Below are 18,131 nucleotides of genomic sequence, written 5' to 3'. Positions count from 1 at the left end.
TAGAGGGTGCCAAAAATATGACTTTAGATCTTTTGTCTTTTGCAATTATATTGTTTCACTCGCTGTTGTGTGTAGAAGTGTGTTGTGCTCTGATGATGCTGAGTTGAAAATCAGCGAAATATAAACGTTAATGAAACATCTTTGTGAAAAAAGTGTGTGGTGTTGTTAATACCGTGAAAAATAAGTCATGAATTTATTGAATGCAGATGGTACTTGAGTGTCAGAAGCTAATGAGATTGTTCAATTAATGAGTGCTCACTTTGTTAAAATATATCAACCAGGTTTATGTAACATGGTGCAGTGCTACTGCTACACTGGATGAAGGTTAGAATTTCATGAAAATGGGATTGAAGAGCTGTTGCATAACCTGCATAAGAATTTGTCTATAGAGGAGACAGATGGAATAATATATTTGCTAAAGGAATAGCAAATAACAAACTTTTCATATGTTTGTATAACTTGAGTCTCAGCTCAGCAATGATACCACAGGAATATATGATATATAGTTCCATTATACAAGAGTGGTGCAAAACTTATGTGTCTGACTACTAACATCAGTATCGCTGGTGTGGTAGTGAAGATTTTAGAGAAGTTGGTAAGATCTCGCATGCAGAAATATGTAGACAAACATGCTATACTCTGCAAGGAGTAGCATGAGTTTACTAAAGGAAGGTCATGTTTTAGCAATTTTCTCATATTTTATAATGTTATGGCTGAGTTGGATAAAGTGAATGGATACACTATGATAATGTTGGGTTTTTCTAAGGCATTTGATAGGATACCACATGAAGAACTTTTACATAAACTGGAGAATATGGGATGGGAATATAAACTCTTGACTTGGATCAGGAGATGGTTGACAGACAGATATCAAAAAGTGGTATACAATGGGTGTGAATCAGCTAGATTTAAGGGTATTACTGCCCATAACAAGTACAAAGATTAAAAAAAAAATGACCAGTGGTGTACCTCGGGATTCATTGGGCCATTATTTTTAAATCTATACATTAATATGACATCAGGCAGGGTCTATCATTAGATGTGCAATTGTTTGCTGATGATGCAAAGATAGGCAGGGCAATCAGGGATGCTACTGATATTCAGCACTTACAAAATGATTTGAATAGGCTGGAAATATGGGCAAACGAAAATGACTGTCATGTTTAATGTTAGTAAGCGTAAAGTTCTGCACTTTGCCGTGATTAGATTTCTAGCGACATATTATATTACTGGGTTTATGCTACAAGAAACTGAGGAGGCAAAGGATATTGACATATTGGTGGGCAAGAATTTGAAGTTCAGAGGGGGCATCCATGGAAGTTAAGTTTGTTCACAGCCAAAAGGGGTAAGCAGCTAGGTTTTTCTCCCAGAGAGCAGTGAGTGAGTGGAATAGTTTGCCTTTAGGGGTAGTGATTACATCTAGTGTGAATGAATTTAAAGGGAAGGTATAACTGCTGGTTTGGGTGATTTATAGCCTCCTTTGATGAGTGCTTGACTTACTGGAGGTCTTAGATAATATTTTCTTTTATTTTTTTGTTTAATTTCAGGTGAACTACTCCCAAATGTTCAGCTTGTTAATCCTACTTTTGACTATGTCCCTCCAGAATTTGTAACACTTTTCATATCTAATATGTAAGTATTTCTTTTACATAACTAGAAATTTTATAGTTGATTATTTAAATTTAAATAATAGCAAATAATAAACAGTAATTGTTTATGAGTAGACAGTTGTTTACTCATAAACAATTAAAATTTATACACTAGAAAGAACATCAGTGCTATTTTACTTTTAAATGATTTGACAAAATGCTTTATTTGACATGTTACTCTCATTACCATCACATGTGACATGATAAACAGAATGAATGAATGTGTTTATCATGTCACATGTCTATTACCTTCTGGACTATATGATGAAGTTGTTCTTCTAAAATATGTATCTGTCTGTCTAAAATATAATTTTCTTATTCAGTTTTATTGTTATATTCATACATTTCTTGCTCAGAAATAAATGGACCATTATTTAGGCATATATCCATCATGCCGAACATTCCAGTTGCAGCTATCAATAATTTATCTCCTTTGTTTCAAGTAATGATACTGAAATTTATGTACTTAACATTCAAATATAATGTTAACAAAAATTATTTGGAAATTCATTGAGTTGCATGGCAGAAGTTTGTTATTTACAGAATTTACAATGTAAATGTGAGCATCTAGTAATGGGACATTACTATGAAATGCCTTACACAACTTTTATGATTGTGAACCTTGCTTCAAAGTACAGTATGTTTTCCTAAGAAGAACTCATGATGATATTTTTAGATAAAATAACTACTTGGTACAGAAATGAAATACTCTAATAACAGAACTAAATGTATGCATTCTACTTTTTTCAGTAACTTAAATTAGTACTTTCTAGGTACTTGAAAGACCCCACACTCAACGACAAACTTAACTGACTCAAAGAATATAACAATATGTATGTTATGAACACCAAAAAAAATTGCATTAGTACAGCATTCCTTGGATGAAGATCACTTCATTTGATGAAAGAATTCTAAGTTAAATGACAAGTCTTAATCTAACTGCAAAGAGTGTTGATGAAAGCAGCTGAAATGTTACAGAATCCCTGATAATTGCAATAGAATTGCTGATTACTGATTTTTCTTCTCATCAACCAAGAAGCACTACAAGGAGCACTACTCTTGCATCCAATATTAGGCAGGTGAATTTACTTCTACTCTAGGCTAGTATGATTTAGATCATCATCATCATCTAGTGACCTATATACCCTCGTTGAACATACAGTATATTATGTTAATTATTATTTTATTATCTCTCATGACTCTAATATTGCTAGATCTTATATTTTGATCTTCTAAGGCACTTCTAACTGTATCAGTTCCCTGCCTTGGCTGGACTTAGGTCTTCCTATTGTCTTTTTCCTGCCATTCTGGCAACAAATACTTGTTTTGCTTATCTTCCACCACCACCCTTCCTGTTTAAATGACCATATCATCTGAGATTAGCTCTGTTCATGCATTCCTCAATGTTAACAATGCCATGTTCCTTCCTAATAACCTCATTTTTAATATGATTCAGAATCATATTAAAAATGAATCTAGAATATCTCTTTCTTCAATTTTCATGCTGCCTATATTTGTATATAATGTGCTAATGAAATGCCTTTTTTAAGACTCTCTCTTGAATCAATTTTGGTCCTCACTATATAAAAAATTAGAAGTTCCTTTAACATGCAAAACACTCAGAGCCTCGTATCCTAACAGAAACCGATCAGAAAGTTTTTCTTAGTTATTTATTTATTTTTTGTTTGTTTTAACTTCAGGATATCAGAAAATAAAGTGAAAGTCACGTCTACCTGTGCACTTTACCTACAGACTTCAGTTGTTTACATTTAGTTGCTACTTGTAACCAACCAGTGATAGAAGGCATCACTGATCTCACACTAAACATGATCCATTAACTTAACAAAACTTTTTATTATATAGGCACCTCCTCTAAGTCTGAAAACTTGTTGCTCACTCACTGTTATTCACATAATAGAGGGGTAAGCTGTTGAGTGAATATGCAGACATCAGTGAGGCAGCTGAGTGTTGAATGTGTATAATATGCTAAGTTAGTGCCACTGGTAACAAGCCAGAATGGGATAGTTAGTATAAAGCATCAGGATAAAAGTGGGCCTAAGGAGTTTTTGAACTTTATGTACACTAATGCCAGGAGCATTTGGAACATGCAGGAGAAATTTTTGACATTGGTTGGCTCAACCTGGCAAAAGGTTATTGGCATTAGTGAGATATGGCTAACAGAAGATGATATAGTTAGTAGGATAGAATGTAAAGGATATAGTGTGTTCAGGGAGGATAGAGAGAAAAGAATGGGAGGAGGAGGAGGCAGAGTGTTATTGATGATATGAACTGTTCAACTGCAGGCCAGTGAAAATAGCATATCTGGGGCTATCTGGTGTGAGAACAAAATATACATTTGGATGGAAAAGATGGAGATATTATACATTGCCAAATAGACTCAATGAGTGGAGGACAAATAATTATTATGGGGAATTTCAACTATGGGAACATAAATTGGAAGGAGGAAAGGACACATGGGATGAAGGAAATGAATTTTATGCAGTTACTAAGGGATAATTACCTGAGATAGCATGTAATGGAATATACTAGGGGTTCAAGAGTGCTTGTCTAGTAATTACATCTGAGAATTTATCTATAACTAATATGACCATGTTGCCACTAATTGGTGAGAGTGATCATATGGTCTTGACCTGGGAGGTGGCCAAATGTGTGGAATTTTGAGTTAAGACATGGTATATGTGGAATTATAGGGCTGGTAAGTATGACAAGCTTAGGAGATTCCTTAGATCAGTGCCATGGCATGTAAAACTGCAAGCACTGGATGTTGATAGTACATGGGAAGTGGAGTGTTTGAGGGAGGTAATGGCAGACTGCATACCTAGAGTCACGAGAGTAAATCAAGTGGGAGTCAAATAGATGAATACTATCATCAAGCTGGAGCTGCAAAAAAAAAAAAAAAAAAAAAACAGTTGTGGAGGGAATTTAAGGAGAAAGGTGACCTGCAGGCACATGAACAATACAAGGCACAGGCTAGAAGGGTAATTACTGTGGTAAGAAAGGCAAAAGCAGATTATGAAAGGAAGTTAGCAATGCAGGCTAAAGAGAATCCCAAACAGTTCTTTCTATATGCTGCAAGTAAAAGAAAGAAGGTATATGGCAGAATGATTTTAAGGAGTGCCGATGGTAGTGTTAGATCCTAAATGAAGGAATCTTGGAAAGAAATCATTCATTTGGAATCTAACATATAAAACTTGCTGACAAAGAGAAATACCTGCACATCAGCTGTAATTAAAAGTGAAACTTCTTCACTTTATGTAAAATTTGTATTCTTTATTTCAAGTGGCTTATATTTAAGCTGATGTGATTATATTAAGATTTCATTTTTAAGTATGCCAAAAAAGAGAGATAATCTGATTTAAATTTAAGCCTCACTTAAGCTATGTAAAATTTACTGTGCATCATCTAAAAAAGTTGCTAAGTAATAATTCCTGGAAGGCATAAAGCTACATTTGTACAGCGTAATGCTAGCGGTTATAGCTTACTCGGAAAATTACGTTGCCATGTATTCTGTGAATCCAAGTATAACAGCGTCATAAAAGCGAAGGATGAATCCAAAGGGTGGAAAAGATAAGGGCCGTGTGCTAAAAGGGGACTGAGAAAAGAAGGCGCTCTATAGAAGAATATGAGGGGTTGAGCCCATATTGGAACACTCTCTCTGGTCGTAAGGTTTTCCTGTTTTGGTAGTTCGGAAGTTGGCGGGCAGTTTCACGTAAAGGGGGGGTGAAGTCTGTGATAAGATGTCAGACAGCGAGCGTTCTTAAAAATGAAGTAGGATTTTATGCTAAGCTAAAGGCAAACGTTCCAGTCCTAGCAGAATCAAGCCGTTGCTGAAAAGTCCATTGAGTTGTTCCTGAAACGCAAAGATTTGAGTCCGTTTTCAGCAGAAGGAATGAAGATAGTGTAACCCCCTAAGTTGGCACATGGACAGTCAATAGATGAGAAGTATCCAGAAATACACGTGGTGCAGAACGACGCTCAGTAAGGTGCAATTACTCTAATTTTGTGTGAAAGTTCATTAGAAGAGAGAAGATTGTTTATGAATGCAAAATTAAGAACTGTATTCTAAAGAACTCTGTGGACAGTCTCTATTTAGAAAGTTAATCTCCTTTGAGAGTAAGAAGAATTGTTTGGAAGAGATCTTTTGTAATTTTGTATGTGATAGGATTAACTTGATGCGATAAGAATAGTAGAATTTAGTATCTCAGTAACATTAGAATGTTTGTTAGTTTTCTCTTGCGAGTAATACTACTGAAAGGTATTTAGCTTAACTTCATATCATTTGCTATCTATCCCAATATGCAGTTACTATGTCTAACATGCTTTATAAGATTTAATTAATTTAGAAAGTGTTAACCTCTTAATTCGAGTTTTATTTAGTATTGAGCATAATTGAGTGTATAAATTTTGTATTGTATTTTTTAGATATTCCAATAAACATGTCATATTTACCTGAACCTGAGTCATGCCTGATTACAATTCCAAATTACCACTTATAAAAATAGAACCTATTTTAGCGGGAAGGATTTAGAAAGTGAATATAATAATAGATTTAGGTCACGATTGCAATAATCTGAATCTATATGGCAGTTTGAATAAGATATTGTGTAAGAAAGCCTAGAATCTAGTATTGTCTCCCTGAGTAAGGATCTTTTCTACTATAGGAATTTCTACTGGCTGGTGCAGCAAAATATAAATTCGCCAGTATCTGAAGAGGAAACAATCCTAGATATAAGAATAAGATTAAAGTAAGAGTAGAAAGAATAAATAACAAAAGGTAAATATATAACAATAGAGAAGCTGGTAGGATTTTGATTGAATAAGGTTTTAGGTAAGAAAGGATAGATTTAATAAAACAACAAATTAAGCATAAATCATATAGAAACATCGATATGACAGTAGGGAGGCAACTGAATGTCAATATAGTAGAATTACTAAGTGAACACTCAGCAAGAGTATATCATCCAGATGGTGATATTGCAGGAATGAGAGCGTCAAAGGCTTATATGGTTACTGAGGTAAAATGAAATGGAGGTGCATAGCATATTACAGAACCTTAATGAAAATGCAGCTGTGTGATTTGATGGTATACCAGCTCGAGTTTTACATGAAGCAGCAATAGAATGTCACTTCCCTTGCCCATATTGTTTAATCTAAGTCTCAGCTTGGGTTAGTCCCAAGGGAGTGGAAAGAGGGGAAAATAGTTCGGCTGCATAATGGAGGCTAAAAAACTACTGTAGCAAATTACCAACTGATCAGCATATCAGGAGTCATTGTCAAATTATTGAAAAAGTTGGTCAAGAGCATAATACAGGAATGGATAGATGGAAATGGGATACTGTATTGGGGGGGCATGGTTTTTTGAAGGGTAGATCATGCCTCAGCAACTTGCTCATTTTTTATAATACAGTGACAGCTGTGTTGGATGAAGGTAATGGGTTTACAGTAATACTGCTGAATTGCAAAGGCCTTGGACAGGATACCACATGGAATTCTAATCAATGAACTGCAGCACATGGGGATGAATATAGGCAGTGACATAGCTGGGGGGGGGGGGGGGACTGTCCGCCCGAGGGGGACACTTTGAACTTTTACAGTTAATTCTAAAATACATTCTCGAGAACTCAGTTCCAAGTATTGTAATACTGCTGTGAATTTTCCTCACAATTGTTGTAAGTGTTGCTAGTTGTGAGAGGAGTTTTTCTAAATAAAATTGATTAAGAATTACCTACATTACTGTGAAATAGACTTCGCCAATGTCATTGATGATTTTACTAACAGAAAAACAAGAAATATAATATTTTGGAATGTTGAAATTAAAGTTTTATTTCAAAAATAAATATAGCTTTTTAATTTACTCCTTATATGTCATTTTTACTTTTTGTAGTATTTTTAGTGTGTATTGAGAGGGGTGCAAACTCAGGGACCGCCCCAGGCAGCAGAAGCTGTAGCTACACCACTGGATATAGGGTTGGTGAGATGGATAGGAGGGTGGTTGATGGAGGGATATCAGAGAGTATCGTATTCGGGAGTAGAGTCCAAAAAGGCCTGTGACTAGTGATGTGCTGCACGTTTCTATTCTTGGACTGCTGCTGCTGTTTAATTTGTTCATTAACGACATAGGAAAAGATCTGAGAGGAACTGTTCAGTTATTTGCTGATGATGCAAAGATGGGTAGAGCAATAGTTAATACAGATGATGTCAAAATTTGGAAGGATGATTTGGATAGATTCGCAGACTGGGCAAAGGAGAATGGGTTTCGGTTTAATGTGGCAAAGTGTAATGTTATGCATTTACAGGTGAAAAGATTACTAGCTGTATACCACATTGGTAGACTGTACTCCAGGAAATTGATGAAGCCAGAGATTTGGGAGTGTTAGTGGATAGTTTATTAAGGTTTAGGGGGACACATAGCTTAAGGGTCAAAGATGTATAACTGAGAGGAAACCTCCACATAGCCTTTAAAGGAATGCAGAGAACTGACCAGGGCTTCTGACCTAATGTCCAATCCTCAGTTCTTGTAGTGAACCCTGTTGGGTATCTACTGGATACTGAATGAACAAGGATGGGCTGGCAATTTGGGATTTAGCTGACCAAATTATATTCTCATTAGCTTAAACCAATATACAAAATGATGGTACAACATGACAAAATTTCATGCCGGCTGGGGCGTCCGGTTAAACAAGGCTCCCGTTGTTTTTGCCGGGAAACCAGGGCGAACAGCGAAAAGTCAGCTACTGGAACAAATCTGAAAGCATGCCCCAACTCAACAACACCAGAGTTAAAGATCGGTACTATCAACATAAGAAGCCTGAATGGCAAAGAAATGGAGCTAGCTGAAGAATTAGATAAGTACCAAATCAACATAATAGGTGTGACTGAAACTAAAAAGATAAAAACTGGTGAGATCTTTCTGAGCAATAAATACAAAATGTTATATTAGGAGTAGCCATAGTATTCAACACAAAATACAAGGCTAATCTTCTTGAATGGCAGGCAATTTGAAGTAGAGTGCTGTGGGCAAATATGAGAATGGGGAACTGGACAATGAGACTTATTTGTGCTTATGGTCCCACAGAAGGTTCTACTAAGGTAGAATCGGAGGAAGTTTTTGATGCTTTAGAAAAAGCAACTGACACAATGAAAAAGGAAAAGTTGGTCCTCATTGGGGATCTAAATAGCAGAGTAGGAAATGATTGTCACACATACAAAAATATTTTGGGACAATTTGGAGAAAAGAGCAAAGCTGATAATAATGGCAAATACCTGTTGGATTTCTGCTCAGGAAATGGACTGCTTATTACTAACACTATGTTCCAACATAAAAATGTGCACAAATTCACATGGAGAGAAGAGGCAAGGAATAAGAAAAGTCTCATTGACTATATTATTGTTGATAGTGAAGTTTTCTCCTGGTGCAGGACACCAGAGTGTACAGAGGATATGAAAACGATCACTATTTAGTCTTGAGTAGGATAAAATTGAATTTCATATCGAAAAGAAGAATATGTAAGAAAGTTAAGTATAATTTCTGGGAAATTCCCATGCTACTCCTCTAAAACACTATTAATATAATTAACGGCTATTTTAGCCTGTTTTTGTTTAGGAGTGTCCCTTATATTTAATACATTGGCTAACATAACTCAAAAGGGGTATATGTATATATAATTTAGGACATTACGGGCGAGTGTAGAAGGCAATTATGGCAGAATAAAAAATGTTGAAAAATTATGTACATACCTTGATTTTAGTTTAAAGATGCCATCTAAATCCAAGCTCTTGTGTAATGGGGGGGGGAGAAGAGAGGGAAAGAACATGGGGATGTACTTGGGACACGGGAAATAAGTTTGGGAACCCGGGTTACTATTAATAATATATATATAAATATATATATATATTATTTTGTTGTGGGGAGAGGGGGGGAAGGGTATCCTTATGTGGAAACATAAGGATATTCCGTTAAAAAATCAGTCATCCTATCACAATTTATCAATGCTTACAAATTCTCCACCAACAGCAATTTTCTTAACACTGAACTCAAGTATTTAACACAGGTTTTCAAAAATCGAAACTACCCCACGCATCTAATAAATTATGCGTACTTTACGGCAAAATGCCTTCTTAACAATAATACAACAAAAGCAGACTTTCCGACACGCATGGTCATCAAATTGCCATACATCCAAAACACATACAAGTCTTACAAATACATTTTCAAAAACACGAACTATAAGCTAGTATTCACCACAAACCATAAATTAGGAACTCTCCTAAAACCTACTAAATCTCTCACTCATAAAGAATTATTCGAACACCACAACGTAATCTACAAATTTCCTTGTCAAAAAGACTGTGACATCACCTACACGGGCTCTACAAGGTCGTTATGGACTAGACTACAAGAGCACTTCAGGGATTGCAATATTCCTATTCCAGAATATCTGAACACGAAAAAACATCGCAACATCAAAAAGAAAAACAAACCACAGAATACAGGGAAGACTGAAATTGCAGCTCACGCCCTTGAACTAAAACACATTCCCCAAATTGACAAAGCCATAATCATTGACAAACAAGAAAACGAAACGATGCTTAGAATATCCGAAACTATTGCCATAAAATGTAATGGTAATTCTATCAACGTCCACTGCCCCTACCTAATTTCCAAATGTTGGACGTTCCAAAACTTACAAATTAAGCCACGCCTCCGGCCATTTAGCAAAACAAATGCCCAAATTTGGCAGATACATCTTGCAGCCTTGACATAGCCCTACAGTCATTCCCACAAAGTTCCGACGATGGTCAGACGATGACCGAAACAGTCCACACCCCGTAAACCCTTGGCCCAGTTTCCACATAAGGATACCCTTCCCCTTCCTCCCCCCCCTCTCCCCACAACAAAATAATATATATATATATTTATATATATATTATTAATAGTAACCCGGGTTCCCAAACTTATTTCCCGTGTCCCAAGTACATCCCCATGTTCTTTCCCTCTCTTTCCCCCCCCCCCCTTCCACAAGAGCTTGGATTTAGAAGGCATCTTTAAACCAAAATCAAGGTATGTGCATAATTTTTCAACATTTTTTATTCTGCCATAATTGCCTTCTACACTCGCCCGTAATGTCCTAAATTATATATATATATACCCTTTTGAGTTATGTTAGCCAATGTATTAAATATAAGGGACACACCTAAACAAAAATAGGCTAAAATAGCCGTTAATTATATTAATGTAAGAAAGTTTTAAAGTGAATAAAAGTTGAGCAGCTCTCAGATGTGAACTGTAGACTGAAATACACAAAGATCATTGAAGAACAAATGAAAGAGTTTGAGAACAGGAACCAAATCTTGGAGATTCAGTGGCAAGCCTTGAAGAAAACCCTGATTGATTCAGCCAGAGAGGCATGTTGTGAGGTTGTCAGTAAGGATAGAGAAACCAGAACTCCATGGTGGACACAGGAAGTTAAAGAGGCAGTGAAGGAAAAGAAGAAAGCATATCAAACGTTCCTGGCAAATAAGTCAGCTTTTGCCCGTAGAGAGAGTACAGAGACTAATGTCAGAAAGCAAAACACTGTGTAAAACTAGCTAAACGAATATCATGGGAGGACTTTGGCAAGAGCAAGAACATGGAAAATAAATATCAAGAAGGTGGTAAGATATTCTGGAGGTTGTTGAAGAAGCTTAGAAATGGAGGAAAGAGTGCTGTAAAAGGAGTTAGAGATGATAAAAGGGACATGAAAATGGGAGAAAAAGATATCCTTGAAGTATGGAGTAATTACTTCGAAAAATTGCTAAATGAAACAAGTAGGGATAGCACAGTTGTACAAAAACACTCAACAGGCATACAGTCAGGAATTCATATCCATACTTGAAGTAGAAAAAGCCATCAAAGGCTTGAAATGTTGAAAGGCAGCAGGAGTAGTTGATATTTGACCAGGAATGCTGAAGTATGATGGTATAAAAGTCTTACAGTGGCTGCACTGCATACCTCAGAAAGCCTGGACAGAGGGACGAATTCCCGATGATTGGAGTAGAGCTCTAATAGTACCCATGTATAAAAAAGGAAATAAAACTGAATGTGAGAATTACAGAGGTATTTCCTTACTGAGTGTTCCTGGCAAGATCTATGCAAGTATACTTGAGAAACGGTTGAGAAGAATTGTGGAAGAAAAGGTGGTGAAGAACAAGCTGGATTCAGGCCAAATAGAGGCTGTCATGATCAGATCTGTATTTAAGTTTTGTCGATCTGGAAAAGGCATATCACAGGTGCTGAGAGAGAAGCTATTCAATACGCTACACTTATATGATGTCAATGGGGCATTATATCAAGCAATACTTAGTCTTTATTTGAGTTGTAAGTCAGCAGTTAGAATTGAAGTACAGGAAGATGGTTTAATGTTAAATCTGGTGTGAGACAAGGATGTACATTATCCCCTCTGTTATTCATTATCTATATGGATCACATTATGAAGGAAAGTGATATTAAACCTGATATCAAAATTAGAGATGTTAATGTCAGCTCTTTGCTTTTATGCGGATGATGTTATACTTCTAAATAAATCCACTACAAGTTTGCAAGATTCCCTGACTAAATTGAATAACTGTTGTAATAGATATGGTATGAAGGTGAGCATTAAAAAGACAAAGACAATAGGTAGAATTGTTGAAAATGTCAACTGTGTTGTGAACAGGGAACCTGTGGAACAAGTAAAACATTTCAGCTACTTAGGCACGATTTTTGGTGAAGATAGTAAATTAAATATGGAAATAGACAACAGAATCAACAAAGCTGGTATTGTAGGAAGTCAATTGAATAAATTCATATGGAATAAGGGAGAAATTAGTCGGAACACTAAATTAGCTGTATACAAGACAGTGTTCAAACCAGTTTTAACTTATGGATCTGAGAGCTGGGTCAGAAGTAAAACACTTGACCAAAGACTAGAGACCGCAGATATTGGAGTCCTGAGAAAGATTAGAGGTGTGAACAGATGGCATCAATGGCAATATCATATTAAAAACGAAGATATTAGGAAAGAACTTGATGTTGTCAGCATCCAGGAATGCGTTAGCAGAGCTAATTTCAGGTGGTATGGTCACTTAAACTGAATGGACGAGGAAAGATTGGCAAAACAAGTGTTCTCTGCCAGGTTGGCAGGAAAACGACCCAGAGGAAGACCAAGATATAGGTGGATTGATACTGTACAAAGCCTTAGAAGATTGAAATATAAGATCTGATAATGTTGGAGTCTTGACAAGAATCAGACTGATTTGGAGGAAAATTGTAGATAGGGAGTTAGTAATGATGTAAATTTTTCATGTAGTACTATCATATCCTGTACATCCCTTGAGGGTACATGTCAGGAATTTGATGATGATGATGATGATGATAGCAAAAGTGGCTAAATCAGCTCATCAGATCAGATCACTTGGTTACTGAAGAATACTTTGGCAAGCAGAGACAAGCAAGTTATTGTTCCATCGAGCTTTGATAAGACCCCCATCTTGACTACTGCATGCAGATTTTGGTGCCAGGGTTTCTTGGTGATAATGAGGAGGAGGTAGAGAGAATCCAGAGGTTACCTCTCCTTGATGAGCAAGATGGTAGCAGTTCTGTGAAATGACCCTTACGAGAACAGTTTGAAGATTTGTGCTTAACAGAAACTAGATGATAAGTGGAGAAGGGATGATATGATTGAGACAAAAAAATTATTCAGGGGTTTTTACAAGATTAATTCAGAGGAAATATTTCAGAACAGGTGTGTTGGTGGGAGAATTAACAGCCATCCATGGAAACTGAGTAAGAGTGTAGTTAGCAAGGGTGTTAGAACTAGGTTTTTTGCTTGTAGAGTAGTGAATGAATGGAATAGGTTGCCAGAGTCTGTTGTGGGCCATGACTGTGAATGAGTTCAAAACAAAGTATGATAAATGCTGCGCAAATGTTGGATAGTTCTTGACATGATGTGCAGGGCTTCCCTTGATGAGTCTAAGGACTCTTTGGAGTTGCCCAGAATACTAATAGTAATGATAATTTGCCACACCCTCTCCTTGAATGCATTCATTGACATAGCACCTCAAGTGGCTTCTGAAAATCCATTTCCTGTTCTGGCCAAGTGGCTAGTGTATGCACTTCTAATCAACAGGCTGTGTGTTCGAATCCCACCATGAGCATGGATGTTTGTTATTGTATTTAGTTGGTGGTGAATTTCATTATCTGATGTGAGACCACTGCCCTAATTACTGGAGACTTAAAGTTCATGAAAAGGTTTTGTGTTTGGTCTGAGAGTAGCATTTTCAGAACTATGTAAAAATAAATAAAAATGTGGAAAAAAAAAAATCCTCAGTCCACCAACTATATGAACATACTATAGATTTACAATACTTTTCATGGGAGCAGGGGTGAGCAACTTGGAAAAAAAAAAATAGTGAAATCCTCATGCCCATGATAATCTTATCTTTACGCATCTTCTGGGAATGATCTCTTCCATTTCTTGTCATACATTGAAATATTTCTTGTGTATCAGTTCTATAAAACCTCATAAGTTTCCATCAGAACCTTCTTTTCTGCATATCACCCAAATTTTGTAATCCCGAAACCTTCAGTTTGCCTTCATAAAGAGCATTCTGCAGATCACTATTTTGGATTCTCCATACTACTTCCTTATCTCCAAAAAGCCTGGTCAACAAAATCTGTACATAGTAGCTCAAACATGACTGCATCTATGCTGTACATGTAGGGCCAAGAGGAATCCCTGTTTAAGGCCCTGTGGAGTGCCATCCAGTGATTCAAAGACTGAAAAACTGCAGGAGTATATTGTGCATCATGTGCAGAAGCAATATCTGGGGGTGGATTCCAAGATTCACCACCAAGAGGCATTGTAAACACCAAATGCATGGAATTTGCATATCACACAAGTCGGCAAGTGCTAGGAGGGTTTAAAAAGATGGACACGGAATTTTTCCCTTCATTCTGGTTGTTAGTACCATCCACAGTGATGTCACTAATATTGTCCCAACATGCTTTGCTCATGAAGCTGTACTACATAAACAATTGTAATGCTATTCCTGCACTCTGCAAATTTTGTTGCTTAGACAAATGTTGATGTGAGGTCCACTATCTCCATGTGCTCTGCGACAAATGATTAGTCATTTTTAAGAAACAGGATCATTGGGAGTTAGACCTGATAGAGGTTGTAAAGCAATCAGCTCATAACAAGTGAATGAAGTTGCTATTGCTGTTGTGGAGCAGGCCATGAATGGTTCCTGCAGAGTATGTGTTGTATCAAGACCCATGGATGTGCTTTATACAACTGTGTGGGAAATTCTACAGAAGATTGTGCATTTCAATCCATTCAAGATAACCCAGACACAAGAATTGTACCCACAGGACTTTAAAATTCAGCTCACATTTGCTTTAACATTCCTTGCTTAAGTGGAGTTGGATACTGTAAGGCTGTGGATGACTTTATGAGGAGATGAAGCTCACTTTCACCTGAATATCCAACACTTGCCAAGTATGGGCTAAGAAAAACCTGCATGTAATCCAACAAATTCCTTTGCATTCACCCAAAGCTATTGTCTCTTGCAGGTTTACAGCCTTGTTTATCGTTGAACCATTCTTCTTTGAGGGCATTCACCTGTCTGGTCCTTGACCTGCTCAGTTACTGCCAAGAGGTATCCGAATATAATAAACAATTTTGTTGAGCCACAGCTACAGCAGCACTTTGTGAATCAGTCATTTTCATGCAGCATGGGGCTCCTCCACACATTGATCAAACCATACAGGAGGTTCTTTGAGAACATTTCACTGTATGGCTGCCTTTTTCACCTGATCTGATCCCCTGTGACTTCTGGCTGTGGGGATTTTTCAGAGACAGGGTTTACTTGCCAGCACTGAAAGGCAGCATATGCGCAACATCAGTTCTGACCAGCTGTATTCTACTGTTGAACACATTGTGCAAAGAATGCAGTTTGTGGCATACTGGGAAGGACAGATCATTGAACAGTACAGCTCGTGAATGCATAATGGAAATGAATAAAAATGTGTTATTTATGCTTGTGTCACTTTTCTCCTTCTTACACAAACAAAAAAATTACTATATCTACATTCAGTGCATCATACAGCTTCCCCTGGCTTTGAATTTTGGAACTTGCTTCTGCATGATGCACAATGTATTCCTGCAAAGTTTTGCAGTATTTGGATCACTGAAGCCTTTTAAGAATACATTTTAAGACTGGCAGGGCTGGAGGAGTCTTCAGTTGGAATTAAAATTGGTGGGGAAAATATTCATAATTTAAGGTATGCTGATGATACCATCTTGCTAGCAGAATGCAAAGAAGATTTGAAGGAACTTATTATGAAAGTTAAAGAAGAAAGTGCTAAATATGGTCTTAAACTTAACCTCAAAAAGACAAAAGTTATGGCAACATGTGAACTTAATGATTTTGAAGTATATGGGGAGAAAATGGAAACAGTTAACAATTTTGTGTTCCTAGGTTCCCGAATTGATAAAGATGGTTATTGTACCGAAGATGTTAGAAGAAGATTATTACTCGGAAAAAAAGCAATGACAAATTTAAGCAAGACCTTTAAATATAAAGATATTAGCCTCACAACAAAAATCAGAATCATGAAAGCAATGGTATTCCCTTTGGTGCTGTATGGATGTGAAAATTGGACCCTGAGAAAGAGTGAAAGAAGGAAGATAGATGCATTTGAATTATGGGTTTGGAGATGCTTACTAAAAATACCATGGACTGCAAAGCAAATCAATAAATCAATGATAGACAGAATAAAGCCAGATTGCTCCCTTGAAGCTATGATCATCAAGCAAAAATTGCCATATACTTTGTACATATTATGCGAGCAAATGACAGTCTGGAGAAGATGATGATGCTTGCTAAAGGTGATGGAAGCAGGAGAAGAGAAAGACCAAGAATTAGATGGGTGGATGGAGTTAAAGAAGCAACTGGAGTGCGCTTGGAAGTTTGAAAGACGTGGTCAGGGACAGATTGGAATGGAGAGTGTATGTTCGTGGAGTTCCAGGAGTCGGAAACGACTCAATGGATCATAACACACACAGCCTATTATGTATTCTGAAAATATTGTATCTTAGATTTATTTGCAGGCTATTTTGATTTAAAAAAAAAAAATTATTCTGAACCATTACTGCTGAACTGATATATATATATATATTAATAAATACTGTATATTTTCCCATTAAATTTGTTTACATTTCTAGTTATTGTCCATTACCTGAAACTTTGGAAATGGAAAAAAAAAATAAGATAACAGATCTTTTTATCTTACTTGTGCCATTACATGATGGTATATTTGCTATTAAAAAGTTAAAACGCCTCTTATATGATCAGTGTGGATGGATGCCATCTTATAAAAAACTTGACTCATTTGATATAAAAATCATTACACAGTCATTTATCTGGTGATTTTTTTTTATATATTTGTTTTAGTGGCGGATGTGCTCCATCATATGTGAACAGGCTCCAACGTGAACTCTATCATCCTGAAGACAATGATCTTTAAAATGTATCTTTTAAAAAAATTTTAAAAAATGCAAATTGATTGCACACTGTCAGTATTTTTTTCCTTAAAAATAATGAAATTTTTTATTTAAAAGTATCTTTGCAAAATATCTCTTAAATTAATTTACAATTTCTTCTGGACCCGCCAAGTTTGTAGCAGCAGCCTCTTTTGCTCAAGACGTTACTTCACCCCCGAACAGTTATTAACATTATACAAATCACAAATCTGCCCAGCTATTGAAACTTCTCCCACATATGGGGTGGGGCCCCTAAAAACTCTTCAAAATGCTCGACTCAATACAGAGGAGAGCAATTAGACTTATCAACGATCCATCCCTTACCAACTCTCTCTCCCCACTTTCACACAGACGTATGGTCTCTGCAGTATGTATATTCTACAAATATTTCCATGGGAAATGCTCATCTAAAATAACATCAATAATTCCTCTGCTCAGTACTAAGCTCATTGGAACACATGCAGCTGCTGCACAACACTTCTTCACAGTACACCTACAAACAAACAGAACAAGTTTCTTTTCCTCTTCCTTCATCCCTGCAACTGCTGCACTGTGGAACAGTTTCCCAAGGAATACAATTTGAAGTCATTCAAATCAAATGTAAACAAATTCCTCCTCTCCCAACCCACTGCCCATACACGGTACTAATGTGCTATAGTAGGTTGACCAACCAACCTCCTACGTATGGGCTCAACATTAATAAAAAAAATAAAAAATAAAAAAAAAGCAACCAACAATATGTTTTGTCCTGTTGGCTTCTATTTCGCACCCAAAAGCCTCAAATGAACCATTTCCATCAGATCTACAATCTTCCTTAATTTTCTTTGTTGGTTAAAGTTCTTCAGCTCTCATTAATAATACCCCTTCTTCTGCCTTATTTCTTCTATCTTCTCTGAAA

At 36.5% G+C, this 18,131-nt stretch overlaps 1 protein-coding gene across 2 annotated transcripts in view; it reads left to right on the top strand.

Annotated features, from left to right (window-relative positions):
* eIF2Bbeta (eukaryotic translation initiation factor 2B subunit beta) overlaps positions 1-17,261 on the top strand; it is a 280,714-nt gene extending 263,453 nt beyond the window's left edge. For both annotated transcript variants that reach the window (XM_090396840.1, XM_090396841.1), the window contains exons 13-14: positions 1,548-1,632; positions 17,145-17,261. In XM_090396840.1, the coding sequence (XP_090252966.1) occupies positions 1,548-1,632; positions 17,145-17,217 (158 nt within the window). In that variant the 3' untranslated portion in view covers positions 17,218-17,261. The remainder of the gene's footprint in view (positions 1-1,547; positions 1,633-17,144) is intronic.
* Positions 17,262-18,131: the final 870 nt, after the last annotated feature.

The sequence above is a fragment of the Typopeltis vanoorti genome, chromosome 8 (genome assembly GCF_054136105.1).
Source record: "Typopeltis vanoorti isolate ZY-2024b chromosome 8, IOZ_Tvanoo_1.0, whole genome shotgun sequence".
NCBI lineage: Eukaryota > Metazoa > Arthropoda > Arachnida > Uropygi > Thelyphonidae > Typopeltis > Typopeltis vanoorti.
Note: the sequence above shows the minus strand (reverse complement) of the source record. Positions and strands in the feature narration are given on the sequence as shown.